Source organism: Theropithecus gelada, chromosome 1 (assembly GCF_003255815.1).
Source record: "Theropithecus gelada isolate Dixy chromosome 1, Tgel_1.0, whole genome shotgun sequence".
In the NCBI taxonomy this organism is placed as follows: Eukaryota; Metazoa; Chordata; class Mammalia; order Primates; family Cercopithecidae; genus Theropithecus; species Theropithecus gelada.
This window is the reverse complement of record NC_037668.1, coordinates 145472529-145499974: the sequence shown is the minus strand read 5'-3', so window position 1 is coordinate 145499974 and position 27446 is coordinate 145472529. Positions and strand designations below refer to the sequence as shown.

Sequence of the window (27446 nt, the reverse complement as noted above, 5' to 3'; positions counted from 1 at the left end):
CAAGCTCTGCCTCCCAGGTTCACACCATTCTCCTGCCTCAGCCTCCCCAGCAGCTGGGACTACAGGCGCATGCCGCCATGCTCAGCTAATTTTTTGTATTTTTAGTAACATCCTGTGTTAGCCAGGATGGTCTTGATCTCCTGACCTCGTGATCCACCCGCCTCAGCCTCTCAAACTGTTAGGATTACAGGTGTGAACCACTGCGCCTGGCCTTTCTCATATATTTTTTCTAAACGTTTTACATTTTATATTTAAGTCTGTGATCCATTTTGAGTTAATTGTTTTATAATGTATAAGACTTAGGTCATGGTTTATTTTTTTCCCATATGGATGTCTAGTTGGTTTGGTATCATTTGTTGAAAAGGCTGTCTTTCCACAATGAATTGCTTTTGTACCACTGTCAGAAATTAGTTGGGCATATTTGTGTGGATTTATTTCTGGATGCTCTGTTCTGTTCCAATGATCTATGTGTCCATTTCTTTGTGAATACCACGGTTTTGATTATTGTAGCTACAGAATAAGTATTGAAATTGGGTAGACTGATTCCTCTTATATTATTCCTTTTCAAAATTGCTTTAGCTGTTTTAGTTCCTTTGCTTTTCTATATAAATTTTGAAATAATCTTTTCTGTTGCCACACACACAAAAACTTTTGCTGGGATTTTTATAGGGATATATTAAAACCCATATGTTAGTTTGCGGGGAGTTGACATCTTTATTATGTTGACTCTTCCAATCTATGAGCATGGTATATCTTTCCGTTTATTTAGGTCTTTGATTCTTTCATCAGTGTTTTGTAATTTCAGCATATAATCTGGTAACATGTTTTCTGTTTCTTTTTTTTTAAGTGATTGTAAATGATATTATACAGGTTGAACATTCCTAATCTGAAAATTTGAAATTGGAAGTACTGCAAAATTAGAAACTTTTTGAGCACTGACATGATGCCACAAGTGGAAAATTTTATACCTGACCTTACATGACAGATGCAGTGAATACTGTTTCATGCACAGAATTGTTTAAAATATTATATAAAATTACCTTCAGGCTATGTGGATAAGGTATTTATGACACATAAGTGAATTTCGTGTTTAGAGTTGGGTCCCGTGCCCAAGATATCGTATTATGTATGTGCGAATATTCTAAAGTCTGAAAAACTCCAAAATCTGGAATATTCTAGTCCCAAGCATTTTGGAGAAGGGTACTCAACCTGTATTTTAAATTTTTATGTCTATATGTTCATGGCTAGTATATAAAATATAATTTTAAATTTTGTATCCTGTGACCTTCTTGAATATCTTTTTTGTTTCTCTATTTCTTCTTTACTGCTATCTTTTACATTGAGTGAATATTTTGTAACGAAGCATGTAAGTTTATTTTTTATTTTTTTTAGAGACACTGTCTTATTTTGTCTCCTAGGCTGGAGTCTGGTCATGTGATCATAGCTGACTGCAGCCTTGAAGTCTTGGACTCAGGCATTCCTCCTGCCTCAATCTCCTAAGTAGCTGGGACAACAGGCACGCACCTCCACACTTGGCTAGTTTCTTTTATTTATTGTAGAGATAGGATTTCGTTACATTGCCCAGGCTGGTATCAAACTCCTAGCCTCAAGTGATCCTCCTGCTTCAACCTCCCAAAGTATCATGATTATAGGTGTGAGCCACTATGCCCAGCTGCATTTAAATTTCTTTAATGAATTTTTTAGATGTCTTTAATGACATTTTTAGTGTGTTTTTTGAGATAGTTTATTTGTGGTTGCCCTAGAGCTTACCATGTACATTTTAACAGAATCAGCTTCAGGTTTATGCTGGCTTAGTTTAAGTACAATATAGAAATGTTACTCATACTCTCTTTTCTCCCTTCTTGTGGTTTTGTTGTTATGCATATTACATCTATTTATGTTACAAACCTTGCATTACATTGTTATAATTATTATTTTGCCTTTTTTTTTGAGATGGAGTCTTGCTGTGTCGCACAGGCTGAAGTGTAGTGGCGCGGTCGTGGTTCACTGCAACCTCTGCCTTCCAGGCTCAAGTGATTCTCCTGCCTCTGGCTTCTGAGTAGTTGGGATTACAGGCGCCCACCACCACACCTGGCTAATTTTTTTGTGTATATATATTTTTTAATGGATATGGGGTTTTGCCATGTTGGTCAGGCTGGTCTCAAACTCCTGACCTCAGGTGATCGCCCACCTTGGCCTCTCAAAGTGCTGGGATTACAGGTGTGAGCCACCAGGCCCAGCCTCCTTTGACTTTTACATCAGTTAAGAAAGTAGAAAAAATGGACTTATTACTGTTATTTATAACTACTTAATTACCTTTACTGATCCTTTTTGTTTGTTTCTGTGGATTTGAATTACCACTTGTGGTCCTTTCCTTTTAGCCTAGAGAACTTCCTTTTATATTTCTTGTGAAGTGGGCCTGCTAGCAACAAATTCTCTCTCTTTTATTTTCTAAATATAGGAATGGCTTTATTTTTCTTTCATTTTCGAAAGATAACTTTGGTAGATATCAAATTCTTGGTTGATAGGTTTTTTTTTCCTTTGAGCACATTGAATGTGTTATCCCATTACTTTCTGCCCTCCCTTGTTTTTCCTGAGAAGTCAGCTGCTAGTTTTATTAGGCTTCCCTTGTAGGTGATGATAACTTTTTCTCTTGTGGCTTTCAAGATTTTCCCTTTGTCTCTAACCTTTTTACTGTGATATCTTTTTTACTGTGATATCTTTTTTTGATCTCTTTGTGTTTTTTCCTTCTTGGAGTTCATTGAACTTTCTGGATGTATGGGTTGGTATTGGTGTTCTTCAATACATTTGAGACATTTTCTTTTTTTTTTCTTTTTTTCTTTTTTTTTTGAGACGGAGTCTCGCTCTGTCACCCGGGCTGGGGTGCAGTGGCTGGATCTCAGCTCATTGCAAGCTCCGCCTCCCAGGTTTAGGCCGTTCTCCTGCCTCAGCCTCCCGAGTAGCTGGAACTACAAGCGCCCACCACCTCACCTGGCTAGTTTTTTGTATTTTTTTGTAGAGACGGGGTTTCACCATGTTAGCCGGGATGGTCTCGATCTCCTGACCTCATGATCTGCCCGTCTCGGCCTCCCAAAGTGCTGGGATTACAGGCTTGAGCCACCGTGCCCGGCCGAGAAATTTTCAGTTATTGTTTCTTCGGATATTTTTCTGCCCGTGCTTCTCTCCTTTCCTCTGAAACTCTCATTATGCATTTGTTGGTATGCTGAATGGTGTGTGTAATGATGGCTCTGAGGCTCTGTTTAGTTTTGTTATTTTTCTTTGGATTATACAATCTTTATTGATCTATCTTTAAGTTTATTTTTTCTTCTGCTAGTTTATATCTACTGTTGAACCGCTCCACTGAATTTTTAATTTTGGGTCTTTTTTTAAAAAACATCTGTTTCTTTCTTTCTTTCTTTCTTTTTTTTTTTTTTGAGATGGAGTTTTGCCCTTGTTGCCCAGGCTGGAGTGCAGTGGCACAATCTCGGCTCACTCCAACCTCCGCCTCCCACGTTCAAGCAATTCTCCTGCCTCAGCCTCCCAAGTAGCTGGGATTACAAGCGCCCGCCACCATGCCTGGCTGATTTATGTATTTAGTAGAGACAGGGTTTCACCATGTTGGTCAGGTTAGTCTCGAACTCCTGACCTCAGGTGGTCCACCCACCTCAGCCTCCCAAAGTGCTGAGATTACAGGTATGCGCCACTGCCTGGCAAAATATCTATTTCTTTAGTGATATTCTCTGTTAGATGTGACATTATCATCATACCTTCCTTTACCTCTTTAATCATGGATTCTGTTAGTTCTTTGAACATTTATGTCACTTTTGCAGTCTTTTCCTGTCACATTTGACATCTGATTACTTTTATAGGTAGTTTCTATTTTCTGCTTTATTTCCCAGTGTGTGCATCATACTTTGTATTTCTTTGTATGTCTTGTAATTTTTTTTGTTGAAAATTGGGCATTTTTGATGTAGTAAATGAATAATGGCCTCTAGCACCTCTGAGAGCTTGTAATTGTTATTTACTTGTGACCGACTGGATTATTTTCATGAAGTCTGTTTTTGCCTCCTCCCATTCTTCCCTTGTGTTAAGCCTCTGATTCTTAGGGAGGCATAGCTTTGGGTATGTCCACAGTCACCCTGGGTTGACGGTGATTTTGGCAGAGCTCCTATCCTGTCTTTCCCTGACAACACCGATTTATTTAGCTGTGAGATTTTCCGGCTCTTGACTCTATTGTTTTCAGTAATTCCCTGGGGCATAAATTGCTCTGTAGACTAATCTAATCAAAGTGGAGGTCTTTTGAAGGATTTGTTCTTAATGTCAGTGTCTGATATTTGTTCTGATTGCAAGAGGGCTTCTCTCAGCTGTTTCTCCCCCTGGTTCTCTCCTCCAAGCTATGTGGCCTATAGTTTAGCCTGTATCATCTTGAACCTGTGGATCTTCTAAACTGCCTTTTCCTATGGCCTTTACTGTTTCTGAGAGCCCCATTAGGCCTGAACTGCTCAATGCTCTATTAATGGGAAGAGTTTGGGAACTATCCATTTTACTGCCTGCTTCTCTTCCAGCCCGGCAACATCTTCCAGTCAGGTCTCTGGAGTAGGAACCACTGTACACGTCTGTGAGGGATACCCCCACTTTAGGAGTCAGATGTTCATGGGGTGGGCAGTACCATAAGGTCCTCTTAAGCAGCCTCTCCTGGTATGGAACCACCATCTTATGAGTGAGGACAAGGGTAATCGGACTCCCAGTATTCCCAGCAGACCTACACTCTTCTGTGAGTGGGGGCTGAGTGAAGAAAGGGAGCTTCTGCCTTTTGACCACACTTGCCCAGAACTTAGCCTCAGCAATAGGTAGCTGGGGAAGGATGAGACATTTTGATGTCCTGCCCTTCCTGGGAAAGGTAGCCCTTGACTGGGAGCTGGGAAAATAGGGATCCTCGTGTTCTAGGCTGCAGCAGAATTGGGGGGAGTAGTCTTGGCCTCCTTGAACTAACTGGTAGTGAGGAGAGAGGGAGTGGTCTTAGGTCAAATACCATAGACGCTCACTTTTCTTACCTAGTTTTGAAGATTTGTCTTACATAGATGTTTCTGCGTTTGGTATATATCTTTAGGATCAATTCCAGGGGCTTCAAATGGTTGTTTTTAAAGATAATTTTTACCAATTTTACTAGGAAACAGATGCACATAACTCCTCATGCTATCATTCCTGAAGTCAGACTTTGTTTCATTGTTTTAGTTTTTTTTTTTTCTGTTTTTAATTTCACTGATTTCTGCTTCTTTATTTATTTTTATTTTATTTATTTATTTATTTTTGAGACAGAGTCTTGCTCTGTCGCCTGGGCTGGAGTGCAGTGGCGCAATCTTGGCTCACTGCAACTTCTGCCTCCTGGGTTCAAGTGATTCTCATGCCTCAGCCTCACGAATAGCTGGGACTACAGCCGTTTTTAAAATTTTCCTTGAGGACAGGTGCAGTGGCTCATGCCTGTATTCTCAGCACTTTGTGAGGCCGAGGCAGGCAGATCATTTGAGGCCAGGAGTTCAAGACCAGCCTGGGCAACATGGTGAAATCCTGTATCTACTGAAAATACAAAAATTAGCTGGGCATGGTGGCACGCGCCTGTAGTGTCAGCTACTTGGGAAGCTGAGGTGGGAGAATCACCTGAGCCTGGGCAGTCAAAAGCTGCAATGAGCCACAATCGCATTGCTGCACTTCAGACTGGCGACAGAGCGAGACCCTGTTTCAACAACTAAAACAAAAATTTTCCTTGAGAATTCCTTTCTGATTCGTGATTTTTTCACATGTGTGCTGTTTATAGGTTTTTATTTATTTATTTTTAATTTTTTGCAGAGACAAGTTCTTGCTGTATTAACCAGGCTGGTCTCGAACTCCCAGCCTCAAGTGATCCTCTTGCCCTTGACCTCACAAATTTTGGGATTACAGGTGTGAGCCGCTGTGTCTGGCCTCACATGTGAGTTGTTTAGTTTTTAGGTGTTTGAAGATCTTTCTGTTATATTTCGTTGATTCATTTATATTTGAATCCATTATGGATGAAGAGCATATTCTATGATTTCAGTTCATTTTTTTTTTTTTTTTTTGAGATGGGGTCTTGCACTGTTGCCCGTGCTGGAGTGCAGTGGCATGATCTTGGCTCACCACAACCTCTGCCTCCTGGATCCTGCCTCAGCCTCTGGAACAGCTGGGATTACAGGTGTGCGCCACCACACCTGGCTAATTTTGTATTTTTAGTAGAGACGGGGTTTCTCCATGTTGGTCAGGCTGGTCTTGAACTCCCGACCTCAGATGATTTGCCCGCCTTGACCTCTCAAAGTGCTGAGATTACAGGCATGAGCCACTGCACCTGGCCTGATTTAAAATTTTTTAAATTTGTTGAGTTTTATTTTTATGGCCCAAGATATGGTTTGTTGTACTTTTTGCTTTGTTGACACATAATAGAAATGTACATTTTCTTTTGTTGGGTGTAGTCGTTTGTAATGTTCTTTACATCCTGTTGGTTAATGTATTGTTGAGTTCATATATAACCTTGCTGATTTTTGGTTTAGGTCTATCAGTTGTTGAGAGAATTAAAGTCTCTACTTATAATTGTGCATTGTCTGTTTCTTCTTTAAGTTCTGTAAGTTTTTGCTTTACGTATTTTACACCTCTGATTTTTGGTGCATACATATTTAGGATTGCTATGTTTTCTTTGTGGATTGAACCTTTTATCGTTATGTAGTTCTCTGTCTCTGGTAATTTTCTTTGTTCTCAAGTCTTTCACGGCTCATGACAGTCTTGACTTCCCGAGCCCAAACAATCTTGCTGCGTCAACCCCCCAAGTAGTTGGGACTACAGGTGCATGCCACCACACCTGGCTAATATTTGTATTTTTTTTGTAGAGACAGGGTTTTGCCACGTTACCCAGGCTGGTCTTGAACTCCTAAGCTCAAGTGATCTGCTCGCCTTGGCCTCCCAAAATGCTGGTCTTACAGGAGTGAGCCACGGCTCCTGGCCTGAAGTCTGTTGTATCTGATATTAGTAGAGCACATGCTTTTTGTTTTAAAATTGTTTGCATGATTTGTCTTTCTGTATCCTTTTTCTTTCAATTTGCCTGTATTGTTATATTAAAAGTGTTTTTTTTTTTTTTTTTTTTTTGGTGGATAGCATATAATAGGGTCATATTTTTAAAGTTCATGCTACCAGTTTCTATATACATATATATTTTTTTCTTTTTTTTTTTTTGAGACAGAGTCTCACTCTGTCGCCCAGGCTGGAGTGCAGTGGCGCTGTCTCACTCACTGCAACCTTTGCCTCCCAGGTTCAAGTGATTCTTCTGCCTCAGCCTCCTGAGTAGCTGGGATGACAGGCACCCGCCACCACACCCGGCTAATTTTTTTTGTATTTTTAGTAGAGACGGGGTTTCACCATGTTAGCCAGGATGGTCTTGATCTCCTGACCTCGTGATCTGCCCACCTCAGCCTTCCAAAGTGCTAGGATTACAGGCATGAGCCACCGTGCCTGGTCACCAGTTTCTATATTTTAATTGGCTTGTTTAGGCTGCTTACACTTAACATAATTATTGATAATATTAAGGCTTAAGGCTACCATTTAATTTTTTTGTTTTTTGTTTTTTCTGTTTTTTTGTTTTTCCATCTGCTTTTTCTTGTCTTTCTATGGGTTACTTGAACTTTTTTTTTAATATTACATTTTGATTTACCTATATTGTTTATGAGTGTATTTTTTTTAGCTCTTTTAGTGGTTGATATATTTCATATGTGTATATATATATGTGTATTATAGATACCTGTGTATGTTATCACACATGCATATGTATACACATATACATATATACATATATGTCATGTGTATCATGTTTATGTGTATATATCATATATTTGAATACATTTATCACAGTCTACTGGTATTACTATTTCACCATTTCAAGTGAAGTATAGAAGCACGTGTCCTTTTATATCCCTTTACCCATCCCTGTTTGTGATTTGGTTTACATATTTCCTCTACATGCATTTCTGTCCACATAAGACAGTGTTTGACAGTTATTTTTTCAACTGTGAAACATAATTTGTGATACGACTAAACAAAGTTTTTTATATTTACCCATATTTTTGCTTACTGTTTTTTAGTCCTTCCTGATGTTCCAGGTCCTGCTTTATTTTTTTTTTTCTTGTTTTTCCCCTTTAGGAAATTGTGCTTTAGCCATTCTTTTAGTGTAAATCTGCTGATCACAAATCTATTTCCTTTATCTGAGAATGTCTTGATTTCTCTTTCATTCTTGAAGTATGTTTTTGTTGTCTGTAGCATTCGGGATTGATGATTCTTCTTTTTCAGCACTTGAAAAGTACTGTGCCACTTCCTTCTGGCCTCCGTGTTTTCTGATAAGAAATCTACTGTCATTTGAATTACTTTCCCCTTATAGGTAAGAGGCCATTTTTCTGTGACCGCTTTCAAGATACTTTGTCTTTCATTTCCAGAAGTTTAATTATGATATACTTTGGCATGGATTTCTTTGAATTTAGCGTGTTTGGAGTTTGTTCAGCTTTTTGAATTTATAGGTTTATATCTCCTGTTAAATCTGGGATGTTTTGGGCTATTATTTATTCTGTATTTTCTCAACTCTGAAAAAGTCTTCTTTCAGAACACCCATAATATGAATGTTAGATCTTTTGCTATAGGACCACAGGTTCCTGATTTGTTTTGTTTTGGTTTTTGTTTTTTCCAGTCTGTTTTATCACCGCCTTTTTTTTTTTTCTTTGAGACAGTGTCTCACCCTGTCACCCAGGCTGGAGTGCGGTGGTGCGATCTAGGCTCACTTCAACATCCGCCTTCTGGGTTCAAGTGATTTTCCTGCCTCAGCCGCCTCCTGAGTCGCTGGGATTACCAGCGCATGCCACCACCCCTGGCTAACATTTTGTATCTTTACTACTAAAGATGGGGTTTCACCATGTTGGCCAGGCTGTCCTCAAACTCCTGACCTCATGATCCACCCGCCTCAGCCTCCCAAAGTGCTGAGATTACAGGCATGAGCCACCGTGGCTGGCCTTTTCCCTGCTTTTTAGACTGGGTAATTTCTATTCATCTATCTTAAATTTCAGTGGTTCTTTCCATTGTCCCCTCCATTTCATATTTGAGCCTACTCACTGAGCTTTTTATTTTCACTATTTTTCATTTATAAAAATTTTCATTTAATTTTTCTTGGTATCTTCTATTTCTTTGCTGAAACTTTGTTTCTTTGCTTAGGCTTTCTACTCTTTCATGTTTTTCAAGTGTGTTTTTATCATGGCTGCTTTACAGTGTTTGTCAGCTAAGGCTAACTTGCCTGTCATCTCAATGTTGGTTATCCATTGGTTGTCTTTTTTCACGTAGTTTCAAATCCTCCTGGTTCTTAGTATGATGAGTGGTTCTTTTAGTTGAAACATTTTGTGTATTGTGAGATTCTGAAGCTTATTTAAATGTTCTGTGTTAGCTGGCTTCTCTGACCCCGCTCTGACAGTAGACAGGGATCACTGCCTGGCTACAGCTGGTGGATACAGAAGTCTGGACTCTCCACTCAGCCTTTCTTGACACTGAAGAAAGGGGCTTCTCATTGCTGCAGGGAAGGGTAGGAGTTCCGCCTCCCCCTAGGCTTTCCCTGATACCATCCTGGCTAGAAGGTTTTAGTTAGTGTGCCTTCTTACTGCGTTCTGCCTGACCTCTGCTGACACCTTGGCAGGAGTAGACTGGTATTCTCTCCACTGGGCAATGGTGAAAGTCCTGACTCTGCATTCATCCTCCTCTGACACCACCCATTGGAAACAGGGAGGGATGCCTCCTCATTGCTCCGTGGGAGTGGAAGTCCAGGCTCCCCGCCGGGTCTTCACTGACACTGCAGAGGTGTTCTCGTTACTACCTGGTGGGAATGAAATCTTCACTCCCTACTTGGCTTTCTTGTACCACCCTGGTGGAGGAGAAGGGGTTAGGGTGCCTTGTGATACATTGCTGAGGATAGATGTCTAGGCTTCCCTCTCCGCTTTTGTTCAAAGGGGTGTGGGTGAGGCTGCATTTTTTCTGTGGTAGTTGGTTAGAGCAGAGTGAGAGCTGTCGTTTTAGTTTCCTGTCTTGCTAGGTTCCCCTCTCCTGTTTTTTGGTTTTTTTTGTTTTTGGGTTGTTGTTCTTTTGGCCCAGAGAGAACAGGCTTTTGTTTTGGCTTCTTTTGATCTGTACCTGTTGTTGTTTCCAGGTGGCTGGCTTCTTTAGCCTGTCTAGGGCATATAATAAGGCAAAAAGAAAACCCAGGAAGCTCGCCACTATGTTGTTCCTGGGTCCTAAGGTCCTGAGACAGTCTTCTGCTTTTAGAGTCTTTTCTTTTTTTTTTTTTTCCTCAACCTCCGCCTCCCAGGTTCAAGCACTTCTCCTGTCTTGGCCTCCCAAGTAGCTGGGACTATAGTCATGTGCCCCCATGCCCAGCTAATTTTTGTATTTTTAGTAGAGACGGGGTTTCATCATGTTGACCAGGAGGATCTCAATCTCTTGACCTCATGATCCGCCCGCCTTGGCCTCTCAAAGTGCTGGGATTACAGGCATGAGCCACCGTGCCCAGCCTCTTTTAGAGTCTTTTCGTGCTATTTAAATATACAACATCCATGATTTTTAAAAATTATATTTAATTTTTTAGTCAATATATGATTCAGAATTTTTTTATAAAGAAAAAAATGATAAAATTATATTTAATTGAAGGAGTAGGGGAATGTTTTTCTATTCCATCTTCCCAGAAGCAGAAAGTCTGTTTTGAACCTTTTTTTTTTTTTTTCTGAGACAGAATTTCACTCTGTCACCCAGGCTGGAGTGCAGTGGGACCATATTGGCTCGCTGCAACCTCTGTCTCCTGGGTTCAGGCAATTCTCCTGCCTCAACCTCCTGAGTAGCTGGGATTACAGGCATGTGCCACCATGTCCGGCTAATTTTTGTATTTTTAGTAGAGATGGGGTTTCACCATGTTGGCCAGGCTGGTCTCGAACTCTGTACCTCAGGTGATCCACCCACCTTGGCCTCCCAAAGTGCTGGGATTACAGGCGTGAGCTGCCGCACCCGGCCTATTTTGAAACTTCTAAAAAAGTTAACTTTTTTTTTTTTGTTTTCTGATTATAAAGGTAGATTTGGAAAACACAAGAAAATTGAAAGAAGAAAATTAAAATTGGTCAGCACAGTGGCTTACACGTGTAATCCCAGCACTTTGGGAGGGTGGGGTGGGTGGATTGCTTGAGCCCAGGAGTTTGAGACCAGCCTGGGCAACATGGTGAAACCCTGTTTCTACTAAACACATAAAAAATAGCGTACTAGCGTGCACCTGTAATCCCAGCTACTCGGCAGGCATGAGAATCGCCAAGATTGCGCCACTGCACTCCAGCCTGGGTGACAGAGCGAGACCCTGAGACCCTGTCTCAAAGAAAAAAACAAAAAGAAAATTAAAATTACTCTAATCCTACCAGCCAGACGTAAGCACTATTAATAATTTAGGCTAGTTTCTTAGTATTTTTTAGAGACTGGGTCTCACTATGTTGCTGAGGCTGGCACATTGAACTTGTGGGCTCAAGTGATTCTCTGGCCTCATCCTCCCGAGTGATTGGGACTCTTTAGTATTTTTATTTTTTATTTTTTATATACATATATTTTTTGAGACGGAGTCTCACTCTGTCGCCCAGGCTGGAGTGCAGTGGTGCGATCCCAGCTCACTACAAGCACCACCTCCCAGGTTCACGCCGTTCTCCTGCCTCAGCCTCCTAAGTAGCTGGGACTATAGGTGCCCGCCACTATGCCCGGCTAATTTTTTGTATTTTTAGTAGAGATGGGGTTTCACTGTGTTAGCCAGGATGGTCTTGATCTCCTGACCTCGTGATCCGCCTGCCTCGGCCTCCCAAAGTGCTGGGATTGCAGGTATGAGCCACCGCACCCAGTCTGGACTCCTTAGTATTTTTAATGTTAGAAAAAGTTGTGGGCCAGCCACAGTGGCTCATACCTGTAATACCAGCACTTTGGGAGGCCAAGGCGGGAGGATTGCCTGAGCCTAGGAGTTCGAGACCAGCCTGGGCAACATCGGGAGACCCTGCCCCTACAAAAAAAAAAAAAAATATTAAGCCAGATGTGGTGGCATGAGCCTGTGGTTCCAGCTACTTGGGAGGCTAAGGTGGAAGGATCACTTGGGTCTGGGAAGTGGAGGCTATAGTGAGTTGTGATCGTATCACTGCACTGTAGCTTGGTTGACAGAACAAGACCCTATCTCAAGAAAAAAAAAAGTTTATGTTGTTTTTGTGTCTTCCCTTTTCTCCTAAAGTTTTTATTTATTTTATTTTATTTTATTTTTATTTTTTGAGATGGAGTCTTGCTCTGTCACCTAGGCTGGAGTGCAGTGGCGTGATCTCGGCTCACTGCAACCCCTGCCTCCTGGGTTTAAGCGATTCTCGTGCCTGAGCTTCCCGAGTAGCTGGGATTACAGGCCTACGCCACCACACTCAGCTAATTTTTGTATTTTAGTAGAGACAGGGTTTCGCCACATTGACCAGGCTGGTTTTGAACTCCTGACCTCAGGTGATCCACCTGCCTTGGCCTCCCAAAGTGCTGGGATTACAGGCGTGAGCCACTGTGCCCGGCCCTCCTAATGTTTTTAACATAAATAATTTCCCACATTGTTATACCTTACTTAGGTGTTTTAATGACTGTATAACAGTATGATATAATGAATATTTTACTACCTATAACTTTTTGAAAAATTCAGATTATTTCTTTGAGGTATATTACTACACAGAAATTACCGGATACTTAGTGCTAAACTGCTTTTCAATAGGTTATATCACTTTTTCTTTTTTTTTTTTTGAGATGGAGTCTTATTCTGTCGCCAGGCCGGAGTGCAGTGGCATGATCTCTGCTCACGGCAACCTCCTCCTCTCAGGCTCAAGCAATTCTCCTGCCTCAGCCTCCCAAGGAGCTGGGACTACAGGCGCAAGCCATCACGCCCGGCTAATTTTTGTATTGTTAATAGAGATGGGGTTTCACCATGTTGGCCAGGATGATCTCAATCTCTTGACCTTGTGATCCACCCACCTCGGCCTTCCAAAGTGCTGGAATTACAGGCATGAGTCACTGTGCCTGGCTGGTTATATCACTTTTAATACTACAACCAAACTTGAGAGACTTACCTTATTATATACAACTAACATTGAACATTATTGCTAACTTGAGTATATATTGCTAATTTGACAGGCCAAATGTAATATTTAAATGTTTTAATTTGGCTATCTGTGATTTCTGTGTGCTTTGATTTTCGCATTGATTTATGATGATAAATGTCTAATTCTTTATTTGGACTTTTTTGGGGTTGATGTCATAAGTTGAGTATCTAAATTGATTTTTTTTTCCAAACAGCAAATGTGTTCTTTCAGCACTATTCCATTGCTATGGTTCTCTGAGCCTTTTGTAGTCATACATATTAGATACATTTTAGGGCTATCTTTGTTCTGATAATTGAACTCTATTCTTTTGATGCTTTGGCTAGTTGAAATTTTGGAAATTTTGTTAGAAAAAGTGGCTGCGCTTTAGGTAAAAGAAATGTTAACTAACCTGTTTTAATCTTGAATTACAGTAGTAGCTCATTTTGGATGGCTACAGTGGGGCTTAAATACAGCTTGGTAATGAAGTACTATATAATCTTAAAAGGGATGAGGTAGATCTACATGCACTGACATAAAACATGTATTAAATGAGAGTAGAAAAATACGTTTTAAAACTGTATTATATTAACATCTACTTTTATAAAAATTTAAAAAACTTAATTATTATTATTATTTTTTTGGAGACAGAGTCTCACTCTATCCCCCAAGCTGGAGTGCAGTGGCGTGATCTTGGCTCACTGCAACCTCCGGCTTCTGGGTTCAAGTGATTCTCATGCCTCAGCCTCCTGAGTAGCTGGGATTACAGGTACACGCTACCACACCCAGCTAATTTTTATATTTTCAGTAGAGATAGGGTTTCACCTTGTTGGCCAGGCTGGTCTCGAACTCCTGACCTCAGGTGATCCACCCACCTCGACCTCCCAAAGTGCTGTGATTACAGGCATGAGCCACTGCACCCAGTCAATATTTATTATTATTATTATTTTATTTTATTTATTTATTTTTGGGATGGAGTCTTACACTGTTGCCTGGACTGGAGTGCAATGGTACAATCTTGGCTTACTGCAACCTCCGCCTCCCGGATTCAAGCGATTCTTCTGCCTCAGCCTCCCAGATAGCTGCGATTACAGGTGCCCGCCACCACGCCCAGCTAAATTTTTTTGTATTTTTAGTAGAGATAGGGTTGCACCATGTTGGCCAAGCTGGTCTCGAACTCCTGACCTCGTGATCCGCATACTTTGGCCTCCCAAAGTGCTGGGATTACAGGCATGAGCCACTGTGCCCAGCCAATATTGATTATTTTTATAACACTTGAATTTTTTTTTAATTTTTTTCCACAGAATCTCACTATCTTGCCCAGGCTAGCCCCAAACCCTGGGCTCAAGCAGTCTTTCTGCCCCAGCCTCCTGAGTAGCTAGGACTACAGGTGCATGCTCCTGTGCCAGGCTTGACATTTTTTGAAACAAGGAAGCTGTATTACTCTTGTAATCACAAACAACAAATATAAATACAAACAAAAAATGAGCTTAATAGCTAAAACGTACATCTGGAAAGTAAATGGGTTTGAATATTTAAGAAAATTTAGAGAAAGATGAAGAATGACTTGCTGTACCAGAGAGGAATATACTACAGTATTGAAGCAGTCTAGTTCTGGTGCTGATGAATAAAACTAAATAGATTAGTCTGGCTTACTCTTGTCTAGTCCAATATACTCTTACTATTTACCACTTAGAAGCTTCAGCAGATATTATCTTTGCTTTAAAATTATTGCTGTTATGTCTTTACCTCTATTTAAATTATGTAAGGCTCCTCATTTCTCTTATCCATGTTGCTTCTGAAACTTTCTGCTGCATGTATTCAAAGAGTAAAGACATTAATTTGAGAAAAATAATTATCTTTTCTTTTTTTTTTTTTGAGATGGAGTCTTGCTCTGTCGCCCAGAGTGTGGTGGTGGCGCGATCTCAGCTTACTGCAACCTCCACCTCCTGGGTTCAAGCGATTCTCCTGCCTCGCCCTCATGAGAAGCTGGGATTACAGGCACGCACTACCACGCCTGGCTAATTTTTGTGTTTTTAGTAGAGACAGGGTTTCACCATGTTAGCCAGGCTGGTCTCGAACTCCTGACCTCATGATCTGCCTGCCTTGACCTCCCACAGTGCTGGCATTACAGGTATGAGCCACTGCGCCTGGCCAGCTATAGTTTTAAATATACACAGTAAGATCATGTTTTGTAATATAAATACAGAATAAAACTCTTAGTATTTCAGACCTTTCTGCAAGGAGTAGAAGAGCCAACTCTAACTGGATTAAGCAAAAAGAGAGAGAATTTACTGGCAATTTTAACTGTAGAGTCCAGATAGTTTTAGCCACCTGCATGGCTGGATCAGGAACTCAAATAAAATTAAGAATTGGTTTCTCTCTGTCTTTCACTCTTTGGTAGGCTTTCTACTTTTGGTGACCGCCCTGCCCCAGACCCCCAGCACATTTCCCAGCAGTTTCAGGCTTACATTAATCTACCTCCTCTTTCCCAACAGTTTTTTTTTGTTTTTTTTTTGAGACAGAGTCTCGCTTAGTCGCCCAGGCTGGAGTGCAGTGGCACAATCTTGACTCACTGCAAGCTCCGCCTCCCAGATTCATGCCATTCTCCTGCCTCAACCTCCCAAGTAGCTGGGACTACAGGTGCCCGCCACCACGCCCGGCTAATTTTTTGTATTTTTAGTAGAGATGGGTTTTCACCATGTTAGCTGGGATGGTCTCTTATCTCCTGACCTCGTGATCCACCCACCTTGGCCTCCCAAAGTGCTGGGATTACAGTCGTGCACCCGGCCCCCAACAATTCTTATAAAAGTCCTGGAATTGAATCTCATTGGCCTGATTTGGGTCACACATCCATCTCTGAATCAGTCATTGCAGACTTGGGGATAGAATATGTTAATAACTACAATGGATCATGTGTTTTACTCTTGGAGCTGGAGCAGAGGGAGCCAGCTCCATGTGGATTGAGGGCAAAGGAATAATTGGCATCTTTTTTTTTTTTTTCCCTTTGAGACAGAGTCTCGCTCTGTCACCCAGGCTGGAGTGCGGTGGCACGATCTCAGCTCACTGCAAGCTCCGCCTCTCGGGTTCACGCCATTCTCCTGCCTGAGCCTCCTGAGTAGCTGGTACTACAGGCGCTCGCCACCACACCCGGCTAATTTTTTGTATTTTTAGTGGAGATGGGGTTTTACCGTGTTAGCCAGGATGTTCTCAATCTCCTGACTTCGTGATCCACCTGCCTGAACCTCCCAAAGTGCTGGGATTACAGGCGTGAGCCACCACGCCCGGCCAAAACAGTGGCATCTTACAAAACTCTCTCTCATATAAAGAGATGGCTTCTTGAAGCCTTAACGAAGAGCATGGGCACTTTGGAACTAGGAGGGGACCAATTCTTGCCCTTCCTCACACATGCTAATTATAGTCTTGCTTGCTTTTTCCTCTTCCTAGAATGCATCACCAGAATATTCACATGGGTCACCTTCTCATTTCTTCCAGGTTCTGTTCTAATGTCATCTCATCAGGCTTTCCTGACTTCCCTCTAAAATGGTACCACCCTCAGCCACTAAATGTCATTTTCTAACCCTGTAATTTGCTTTTTTCTCCATAGTGTGTGATATGTTGGTATATATTCTGTGTTCCTCCGTGAGAACACAGAATATATGTTTTTTTTGGTTTACTACCATATTCTAGGTACCATATTCTTGACATATAGTAGGCATTCAGATATTTATCTGTCAAACAAAGCAATATATGAATATTAGAAAAATGAAAGGAACAGAGATAAGTGACTCAAGTATGGAGGAACTTTTTCTGGGGAGAAGGAGGATGGTGGTGATACTGAGGAGTTAGTAAAATATTCCTATTATATTGCTACTATTCTTTTCACTAGAGGCTTCATATATTATATTTTATTATTACATTTTAGAATCCTTATTAGGTACACTATTAATTATTAGTTCAAGTGATTGATTTCATCCTGTTCATAAGACTGAGAGCAACACTATTCAGTAGAAATACAATGCAAGCGGCTGGGCGCGGTGAGTCACACCTGTAATCCCAGCACTTTGGGAGGCTGAGGCGGGCAGATCATCAGGTCAGGAGTTCGAGACCAGCCTGACCAACATGGTGAAACCTCCCTCTCTACTGAAAATACAAAAAAATTCGCTGGGCATGGTGGTGCGCACCTGTAATCCAGCTACTCAGGAAGCTGAGGCAGGAGAATCACTTGAACCTGGGAGGCAGAGGTTGCAATGAGCCGAGATTGCACCACCGTACTCCAGCCTGGGTGACAGAGCGAGACTCTGTTTCAATAAAGAAAAAATAAAAGAAAGAAATATAATGCAAGCTACAAATTTGTGCCATATAGGTAAGTTAAAATTTTTCTAGTGGCCCCAGAAAATAATGAAAAGATACAAGCAAAATTAATTTTAACATTATATTAAACTCAAGATATCTAAAGTATCATTTCAACATACAGTCAATGTAAAAAATTTTTGAGATATATCACATTTTTGTAACACGTTTGAAGTCAGGTATATATTTCATAATTTACATCAAATCTGAATTCGGACTAGCACCAAAAATCACATGTGGCCAGTGGCTACTGTATAAGATACCATCGTTTAGAGCATATATGCATCCATGTATTCATGTATTTGATAAATATAGACTAGTGCCAGAAGCCATTCAAAAGGCTGGAATTCACAGGTGAAGAGGACAGATGAGCTCTCTGATTTCATGGAGTTTATGTTTTACAGGGAAGAGACAAAAAAATAAGTAAACCATTTCCAAAGAGGTAAGTAGAAAGGAGGTTATTTATATGATGATTGATTTAAATAATATACCCAGAGTAAAGTGTACCAATCTTAAGTATGTATAGCTAGATGAATTTTTTTTTTTTTTTAAATATGACAACCACTCAGATCACAAGTCTCCTTCCTGTTCATTAGTAAACAGTTTGAAATTAGAGTTTTTAAAGGGGGGAAGGGATGGGAGGAGAATGTAATATCTTTTCTACTTTTGATAGATATGGACAGGAGGAAATTGTTTTCTGGACTACTGGGCTAGTGGTCAGAGCACTGTTTCCTTTTGGGAAGAAAGAAATTGAGCTTGGAGGCAAATCTATCCTTTGCCTTTGATTCCCCCATTCTACTATGGTAATACATTTTTTAAAAGGCTCTGCTGCCCTCTAGTATCTAAAATGAACTTGAAAAGGTAAATTAGTTCTAGAACTATACCTAATGGAGAGGTCTACTGTTTTAGTAAGGGTTTTGTCAGTGACAGAGTTAACCACAATATTCCATTCTTTGAGTACACTATAAGTTCTGCGATGGTTTGATGATATTTCTTTGCTCAATATAAATAATATTAGACTATTTGTGTTAATAGTTTTTTTATGAGTTAATTTGTACATTTCCTTTCAAATTGCAGTTTTAAAAATGGTATTAAGTGTAAAAAAAGAACATAAATTGTAGGCCAAATGTTTTATGTATGAATGATAATTATCATTTTATCTTTGCAGATTTTGAAAGACATAGCCAATCGATTCCATATGATGAGTGGCTCCAAAGTACATTTTGTGCCTGGCTGGGATTGTCATGGGTTGCCCATTGAAATAAAAGTATTATCAGAACTTGGTAGAGAAGCTCAGAATCTTTCAGCTATGGAAATTAGAGAGAAAGGTAAATAATCTCTGTTTCTGTTTTAAACTGATATTTGTAAACACTTAGGGTCCTTGGAAAAGTCAGAGTTTTACCAAAGGAACCTTTTGTTTTTGTTTGGTTTGGTTATAATGAGATCTATTGGAAATGCCTTTCTGTCACAGAAAATTCAGATTTTATTTCATGGATTTTTGTAAGAACTTATGTTTGGATATTGAAGGAAAGACTTTGTGAGCATTTCTAATTGCGTTCTCAGTTTCTTAATGTTTATATTTTATAAAATTATTTTTTGGTATGTTCTTTTTTTTACTTTCCTCAAGGGGGCTTGTTGACTTATTTCAGGTGTTAAGCCACAATTAAATTCTAAAATACATATATTTTACATTAATCTCTTATTTGATCCTTTTTCTTCAGTCGACTGGGCCAGGGAGGACTCTCCTTTTCTTATATGTTGTACTATTGTACATTTGGATATAACTGTGAAGATTTTTTTACTTCCTTGTGAAACCTATAATCATTGGCTTACATTTGATATTCTGATTAATTTTTTGTGTATAATGAAATGAAAATTATTATCTGACCTTTTCTTAAATTAAGAAACAATAAGGAATAATTTTTCCAGTTTATTTTTTCCAGTGAAGTGATTGTATAAAGTCTGGAAAATACAGAAGACAGTAATAAAATTTTGACTTTTGCAATTTCAGTTAATTTTAGAATTTGTTGTAGGTATCTTCTGAACACTGTTGACCTTCAAATTATTTTTCTATTAAAAAATTTTATAGGCTGGGTGCAGTGGCTCATGCCTGTAATCCTAGCACTTTGGGAGGCTGAAGCAGGTGGATCACCTGAGGTCAGGAGTTTGAGACCATCCTGGCCAACATGGCAAAACCCCGTCTCTACTAAAAATACCAAATAGTTAGCCAGACATGGTGATGCACGCCTGTAGTCCCAGCTACTAGGGAGGCTGAGGCACGAGAATCGCTTGAACCTGGGTGGCAGAGGTTGCAGTGAGCTGAGATCGCACCACTGCACTCCAGCCTGGGCAACAGAGTGAGACTCCATCTCAAAAAAAATTTTTTTTATATTCTAAACTGTCTACAGCATTTGCATTAGAGAGATACATGCTAAACCATGTTTAAGAATTCAAATTCGTTGGTTTTTAAAAGCTTTTTTTCTGTGTGTTTTTTTTGTTTGTTTCTTTTAGCTAGATCATTTGCTAAAGCAGCCATTGAGAAGCAGAAATCAGCATTTATTCGTTGGGGAATAATGGCAGATTGGAATAATTGCTACTATACATTTGATGGAAAGTATGAAGCCAAACAGTTGAGAACTTTTTACCAAATGTATGATAAGGTAAAGAAGTATTTTTTCTCTTTGAGTAGGTTGAAGTATGTGTTACAAAATTCTACCTTTAACTTCATATTTTTGTCGTTTATAGGGCTTGGTTTATCGATCTTACAAACCTGTGTTTTGGTCTCCCTCATCTAGGTATATATGCATTTTTTGGTAATTGAAAGGGAGAAATTTGTGAGTCTTCGAAATATTTATGTTTAATGTTTTTAAACCTTAGGACTGCATTGGCTGAAGCAGAACTTGAGTATAATCCTGAGCATGTCAGTCGTTCAATATATGTAAAATTTCCTCTCTTGAAACCTTCTCCTAAATTGGCATCTCTTATAGGTAAGATTTATTCATAGCTTGAGTGTACTAAAGTTATAGAATTATCCCATTTGCTAACATATTTACAATTTTATCTTCACAGATGGTTCATCTCCTGTTAGTTTTTTGGTCTGGACCACACAACCTTGGACGATTCCAGCCAATGAAGCTGTTTGCTATATGCCTGAATCAAAGTGGGTATATTATTGCATTTTTTTAATACACAGATAGAATCTATTCCATCATTAACATTATTTTGAATTTATTTTATCCTCTTTATTACTTTAAAATTTAATGAATTATAACTTAGTTATTAGGTTCATATAGATTTTATTAACCTTTAGGTGATCCTTTTTAAGACCTTATCTGGCTTTTTGGGAAAATGAAGTAGAAGTATAAGTTACGAAGTGTTTTGAAAATAGTATAGTTTGATCTTGAAGTCAGTTTTTTCTTTTTTCTTTTTTGTTTTTTGAGACCGAGTTTCACCTTTTGTTGCCCAAACTGGAGTGCAATGGCGTGATCTTGGCTTACCACAACCTCTGCCTCCCGGGTTCAAGCAATTCTCCTGCCTCAGCCTCCCGAGTAGCTGGGATTATGGGATTACAGGCATGCACCACCACACCCAGCTAATTTTGTATTTTTAGTAGAGACGAGGTTTCTCTATGTTGGTGAGGCTGGTCACAAACTCCCAGCCTCAGGTGATCCGCCCGCCTCAGCCTCCCTAAGTGCTGGGATTATAGGCGTGAGCCACTGTGCCCGGCCTGAAGTCAGTTTTTTCTAAAATGATACTTAAAAATTAAAATGATATCTGTGGCTTTTCTTGTTTCATTAGTATTAATTCTCTCCTAAAATTTTATGTTAGGTATGCTGTTGTGAAATGTTCTAAGTCTGGAGACCTCTACGTACTGGCTGCAGATAAAGTAGAAACTGTTGCTTCTACTTTGGAAACAGCATTTGAGACTATTTCAACATTTTCAGGTGAAGATTTTTAGATATCTGACAACATAGTCATCAAAGTATTGGGCTGACTTGAATTTACTACTTTGCTGAACTGCCTATTGTGAATTGAAACAGATAAGGCCTCTACCTTTCTAGAATACATTTTACATTGATTACACTAAAGGAGAATATACATTATGCATGATAGGAGTACAGAAAAATATGAATATTGATAAATGTACAACAGATAAAACAAGTTTCTGGCAGTATCCAATAGTTACTTGGTAAAATTTTATGCAAAATTAATTTTTAAAATTGTTTTTATCTGTTTTAATAAAAGTAGCAAGAAAGGAAATGAATGTGCTTATTTTTCGATATATAATTTTAATAAAGAATTGAATAAATTCTGAAAATTATTCGGAAAGCAGTTCTTCTATCAAAGGAATTTTATTTTATTTTATTTTTTAAAGAGACAGGGTCTCAGGCTGTTGCCCAAGGTGGAATGCAGTGGCCCAGTCATCTCATTGCAGCCTCAAACTCCTGGGCTCAAGGAATCTTCCCACCCTGACCATCCAAGTAGCTGGGACTATAGGCACATGCCACCACAGTCGGCTAATTTTGAAAAAATGTTTTACAGAGATGAATTCTTGTTGTGTAGCCCAGGCTGGTCTGGAATTCCTGGACTCTGGTGATCTGCCTGCCTTGGCCTGCCAAAGTGCTGGGATTAAAGGCGTGAGCCACTCTGCCTAGCCCAACATAATTCTTGGTGAGCTATAATTTAGGACTTTTGAGGTAGTGACTGCTTTTGAAATATAATTATGGAAGTCTAGGGAAGTTTAAAATTAGCTTTTTGTTGTTGTTTTTGTTTTGTTTTGTTTTGAGATGTGGTCTTGCTCTGTTGCCCAGGCTGGAGTGCAGTGGTGCCATCTTGGCTCACTACAGCCTTTGGGTCCTAGGCTCAAGTGATCTTCCCTCCTCAGCCTCTTGAGTAGCTGGGACTACAAGTGCATGCCACCATGCTGGGCTAATTTTTAATTTATTTCGGTAGAGATGAGGTCTTGCTACATTGCCCAGGCTGGTCTTGAACTCCTGGCCTCAAGTGATCCTCTTGCCTTGGTCTTCGAAAGTGCTGGGATTATGGGCATGAGCCACTGTGCCTGGACTAAAATTTTATTTTATTTTATTTTTTTAAAGAGATGAGGTCTCACTATGTTGCCCAGGCAGGTCTTGAACTCCTGAGCTCAAGTGTTCCTCCTGCCTCTGCCTCCCAAAGTGCTAGGATTATGGACGTGAGCCACCGTGCCTAGCCTAAAATTATCTTTGATCCTTAGGTATGACATATCTTTTAATTTCTTGCTTAAAAAATCAATCACATTAATAAAGATACAAAAGCTGCCTAGAAAGACCCCCTAGCGAAATAGGAAAGCCCTCTGAATTAATCGGTTCAGATACAAGCCAATGCGAAGTTTAAAAACAGCCTTAACAAAAATAAAAAGATTTTTATGTCAGAGGCAGGAAAGGAGCTTAAGAATTTTTAAGACCATTTGGTCCTCTTTGGTGCAATAGGATAATAAAAATACAAACCAAAATAATAATTTACTCCACACCCTCTCTCACTGTGTTGCCCAGCCTTGTTTCAAACTGCTGGCCTCAAGCAATCTTCCCACCTCAGCCTCCCGAAGTGTTGCAATTACAGACATGAGCTACTGCACCCAGCCCCCTGCCCTTTTATAAATGCAGAGGATATTAAAGACTTCATTGTCAAGTTATATGTTATCATAGAAACTAAAAATCACAAGATTTTTGAAAATGTTCAAGTCAAATTTAAAGATCGTTTGTCTAGATAGCATAATTGTTTCAAATTCTTATTATCAGATAATTATTGAGTTGTTCTTTGAGTCACCATATTGTGGAGGAGTATGTATATTTCTTATCCTTGTCAAAATAAGCTGGTGTCACGTAGCTTACTACTTATTAAAGTAATAGGAATGTTGAAGAGCTAAAAATGAAGTGATTTGTATGGGGTAGGTTTTCTTTCCAGAAAAAAATGAATGATTTCTTATTAATTACTTAGAGATCTTTTTGGGAGGGTGGTGAGGGAGAGTATTAAGTGATAGATAGAGTAAGTATCAAAACACTTAAACTACATTAACTCTGTTTATTCTCACAGCAACCCTCTCAGGTGGGAACCATAATTATCTCAATTTTGTAGATTCCAGAAGGTCACAGAACAAGTCAAAAGGGAAGCTGGACTTTAAGCCTAGCCAGTATTGTTCTAGATTCGGTACATTTAACCTGATATTCTGTTGCTAAGCTTAAGGACATAGACTTGCCGTATAAAATGATTCTTAATAATGGATTTCTTTCCCTACAGGTGTAGATTTGGAAAATGGTACTTGTAGTCATCCGTTAATTCCTGATAAAGCCTCTCCTCTTTTACCTGCAAATCATGTGACCATGGCAAAAGGAACAGGATTGGTTCACACAGCCCCAGCTCATGGTATGGAAGATTATGGTGTAGCGTCTCAGCACAACCTGCCCATGGTACTGTTCCTCTTTTTTCATTTTTAATTATTCATCTTAATAAAAGGAAATGATAAATTCTAACCAACATCTTTATTTTTTTAAAATGATGACTTTTGTCATCATAATTGTGAAATGCTTAGCTTTGTGTAGTACTCTAAAGTTTCATTAATTCATACTAATTGAAAAAGATTTCCCAGAATTAGGAGAAAATTATCACATTAGAATTGAAGAATATATATCATGGGGCACTTTTAAAATACTTTCATTCTAGTATTAAGTTACATAGACAGATTACTTTTACTCCCTGAAAAAGCCTGTTTGTTTGTTTTAGCTAAACAGTCCTCTCTCCATTTACTTTACATACTTCAGTTACTTAGTAAGTATTTCCATTTAGTTAAAAGGTGAGTCTGAACGGGAACGACTGTGTACATAGGCATAGATTTGGAAACAATAGAGACCACTCAAAGATGTTTTAATATATTTCGTTACTTTTATTATTAAAGTTTTATGTATATGCTTCAATAACACATTATGGCTTTGGTGATTTAAATGTATAAAATTCACAAATTCCTATTTCTTTTTCTTTTTTGTTTTTTTTTTGAGATGGAGTCTTGCTCTGTCGCCCAAGCTGGAGTGCAGTGGTATGATCTTGGCTCACTGCAACCTCTACCTCCAGGGTTCAAGCGATTCTCCTGCCTCAGCCTCCCGAGTAGCTGGGACTACAGGTGCACACCACCACGCCTGGCTAAGTTTTGTATTTTTAGTGGAAATGGGGTTTCACCATGTTGGCCAGGATTGTCTCGATCTCCTGACCTCAAGCAATCCGCCCACCTCGACCTTCCAAAGTGCTGGGATTACAGGCCTGAGCACCACGCCTGGCCAAGTACCTAGAGTTTCAATGTAGAAAAAGACTAGGCTATACTGAGATGTTTTATATCTATTGTTTTGCCAGATATTGTCATAAGAGAAAATGTCTTGATATTTTAATTGTTCAAAATGATACTTTATAGGATTGTTTAGTGGATGAAGATGGAGTTTTCACGGATGTTGCAGGTCCTGAACTTCAAAACAAGGCTGTCCTTGAAGAGGGAACTGATGTGGGTGAGCATCATATCTGTTGATATCATACATATTTTCTGAAAAGTAGCTAGCAGTAACCTTTACTACCTGTTTTCCCTTCTTATACTTTAACAGAAACAAAAGAATAAATTATGTCTTGTTTTGCCACATGTTTTAAAATGGAGTTTGCGACTTTTTCATCTTTTGCTTTGAAGCTGCTTTATTTAAGCAAGTCAGGGCAGTCAACAGGGAGTGAAGTTATTTTAGGGCTATGGAGATAATAATCAGTAGTATTACTTTTGTGGAAGGATAAAATCAAGATCAGGGCTGGATGTTGACTGTAAATTACACATTCCCCACTCACTTTTTAACCCTTGTAAATAACTGACCTATATGGCATGGTTTATGTGTTAGAATCTTGGGAATCCTCCAGCCTTGAATTGTCTTTCTGTCTTTCTTTATAGATTCAGAGACCAGGTGCTATGAAAACCTTTCTTTGCCCACCCTAAGACTAAGACTAATTAGACCTGATATATTACTTTTCTAGGGCTACTGTAAAAAGTCACCATAAACTTGGTGGTTTAAAACAACAGAAATTTATTCTCTCAAGTGCTGGGAGGTAGAAGTCTAAACTCATGGTATTGGCAGGATCATGTTTTCCTGAAGGTTCTATGGGAGAATCCTTACTTGCCTCTTTCTAACTTTTGGTGGCTCCTGGAAATCCTTGGCATTCCTTGGTTTATAACTGCATTACTCCACTCTCTGCCTCTCTTGTCACATGACCTTCTTTAGATCTTACTTGTTTTTTCAAGACAGAGGCTCACTTCCTCACCCAAGGTGGCATGCTCTCAGCTCACTGCCACCTCTGTGTCCTGGGTTCAAGTGATTCTCATGCCTTAGCCTCCCGAGCAGATGGGATTACAGGCACACGCCACCACACCCAGTTAATTTTTTTTTTTTGAGACACAGTCTCATTCTGTTACCCAGGCTGTAGTGCAGTGGTGCAATCTCAGCTCACTGCAACCTCTGCCACCTGGGTTCAAGCAATTCTCTTGCCTCACCCGCCCAAGTAGCTGGGATTACCGACACACACCACCACTCCTGGCTAATTTTTGTATTTTTGGTAGAGATGGGGTTTCACCATGTTGGCCAAGCTGGTCTTGAACTCCTGACCTCAGGTGATCTGCCTGCCTTGGCCTCCCAGAGTGCTGGGATTACAGGCGTGAGCCCCCACCATGTCAGGCCATAATTTTATTTTATTTTATTTTTTTGAGACTGAGTCTTGCTCTGTCGCCCAGGCTGGAGTGCAGTGGCATGATTTTGGCTCACTGCAAGCTCCGCCTCCTGGGGTCATGCCATTCTCCTGCCTCAGCCTCCCGAGTAGCTGGGACTACAGGTGCCCGCCACCACGCCTGGCTAATTTTTTGTGTTTTTAGTAGAGAGGGGGTTTCACCGTGTTAGCCAGGATGGTCTCGATCTCCTGACCTCGTGAGCCACCTGCCTCAGCCTCCCAAAGTGCTGGGATTACAGGCGTGAGCCACTGCTCCCAGCCTATTTTTTATTTTTAATAGAGACAGAGTTTCACCATGTTGGCCAGGCTGGTCTTGAACTCCTGGCCTCAAGTGATCCACCTGCCTAGGCCTCCCAAAGTGTTGGGATTACAGGTGTGAGCCACCACACCCGGCCACCTTCTTTAGGTCTTATATGTCTCTCTGTGAATCCTTTCTCTTCTCTCTTTTTTGTTTTATTGGAGGGACTGGTTCTTTATTTCAAAAAGACACTTGTCAATATTCATTATCAAAACAGGTGGACTATTGATTTCTGTTTCTCCCAATGGGCCCCAAAGAGACTACATCAAAGGACAGTACGTTTTAAGCTAGTAAGCTGCAGGATGTACACCTGACAGACTTTACAGAAACCTTACCAGAAAGTGGGGATTGGGTAGAGAAAGAAACTTTAAAAGATCAGCATACTGCTAGCCCGGCCGGGAGTGGTGGCTCAGGCCTGTAATCCCAGCGCTTTGGGAGGCCGAAGCGGACGGATCACGAGGTCAGGAGAGGAGTTCAAGACCAGCCTTGCCAACATGGTGAAACACTGTCTCTACTAAAAATACAAAAAATTAGCCAGGTGTGGTGGTAGGTGCCTGTAATCCCAGCTACTCGGGAGGGTGAGGCAGGAGAATCACTTGACCCCGGGAGGCAGAGGTTGCAGTGAGCCAAGACCGCACCATTGTACTCCAACCTGGGCAATAGAGCGAGACTCCATCTCAAAAAACAAAAAAACAAAAAACAAAACTGCCAGCCCACGGACTGTAAATGGCTGTCACAGTTAAATTGGGTGGCCAGGGTGCCACAAACCCAAAGAAGCAAAGTTTCAAAATAATACAAAAATTTTAAAAAGTTTTGTACAT

The 27446-nt window shown here is 40.0% G+C and overlaps 1 protein-coding gene across 1 annotated transcript in view; it reads left to right on the top strand.

Annotated features, from left to right (window-relative positions):
* IARS2 (isoleucyl-tRNA synthetase 2, mitochondrial) overlaps nt 1-27446 on the top strand; it is a 71532-nt gene that overhangs the window by 5008 nt on the left and 39078 nt on the right. Inside the window, exons 3-10 of the mRNA XM_025376865.1 lie at nt 18715-18874; nt 20058-20206; nt 20292-20341; nt 20424-20533; nt 20616-20706; nt 21375-21490; nt 23826-23995; nt 24988-25078. Coding sequence (XP_025232650.1) covers nt 18715-18874; nt 20058-20206; nt 20292-20341; nt 20424-20533; nt 20616-20706; nt 21375-21490; nt 23826-23995; nt 24988-25078 — 937 coding nt within the window. The remainder of the gene's footprint in view (nt 1-18714; nt 18875-20057; nt 20207-20291; nt 20342-20423; nt 20534-20615; nt 20707-21374; nt 21491-23825; nt 23996-24987; nt 25079-27446) is intronic.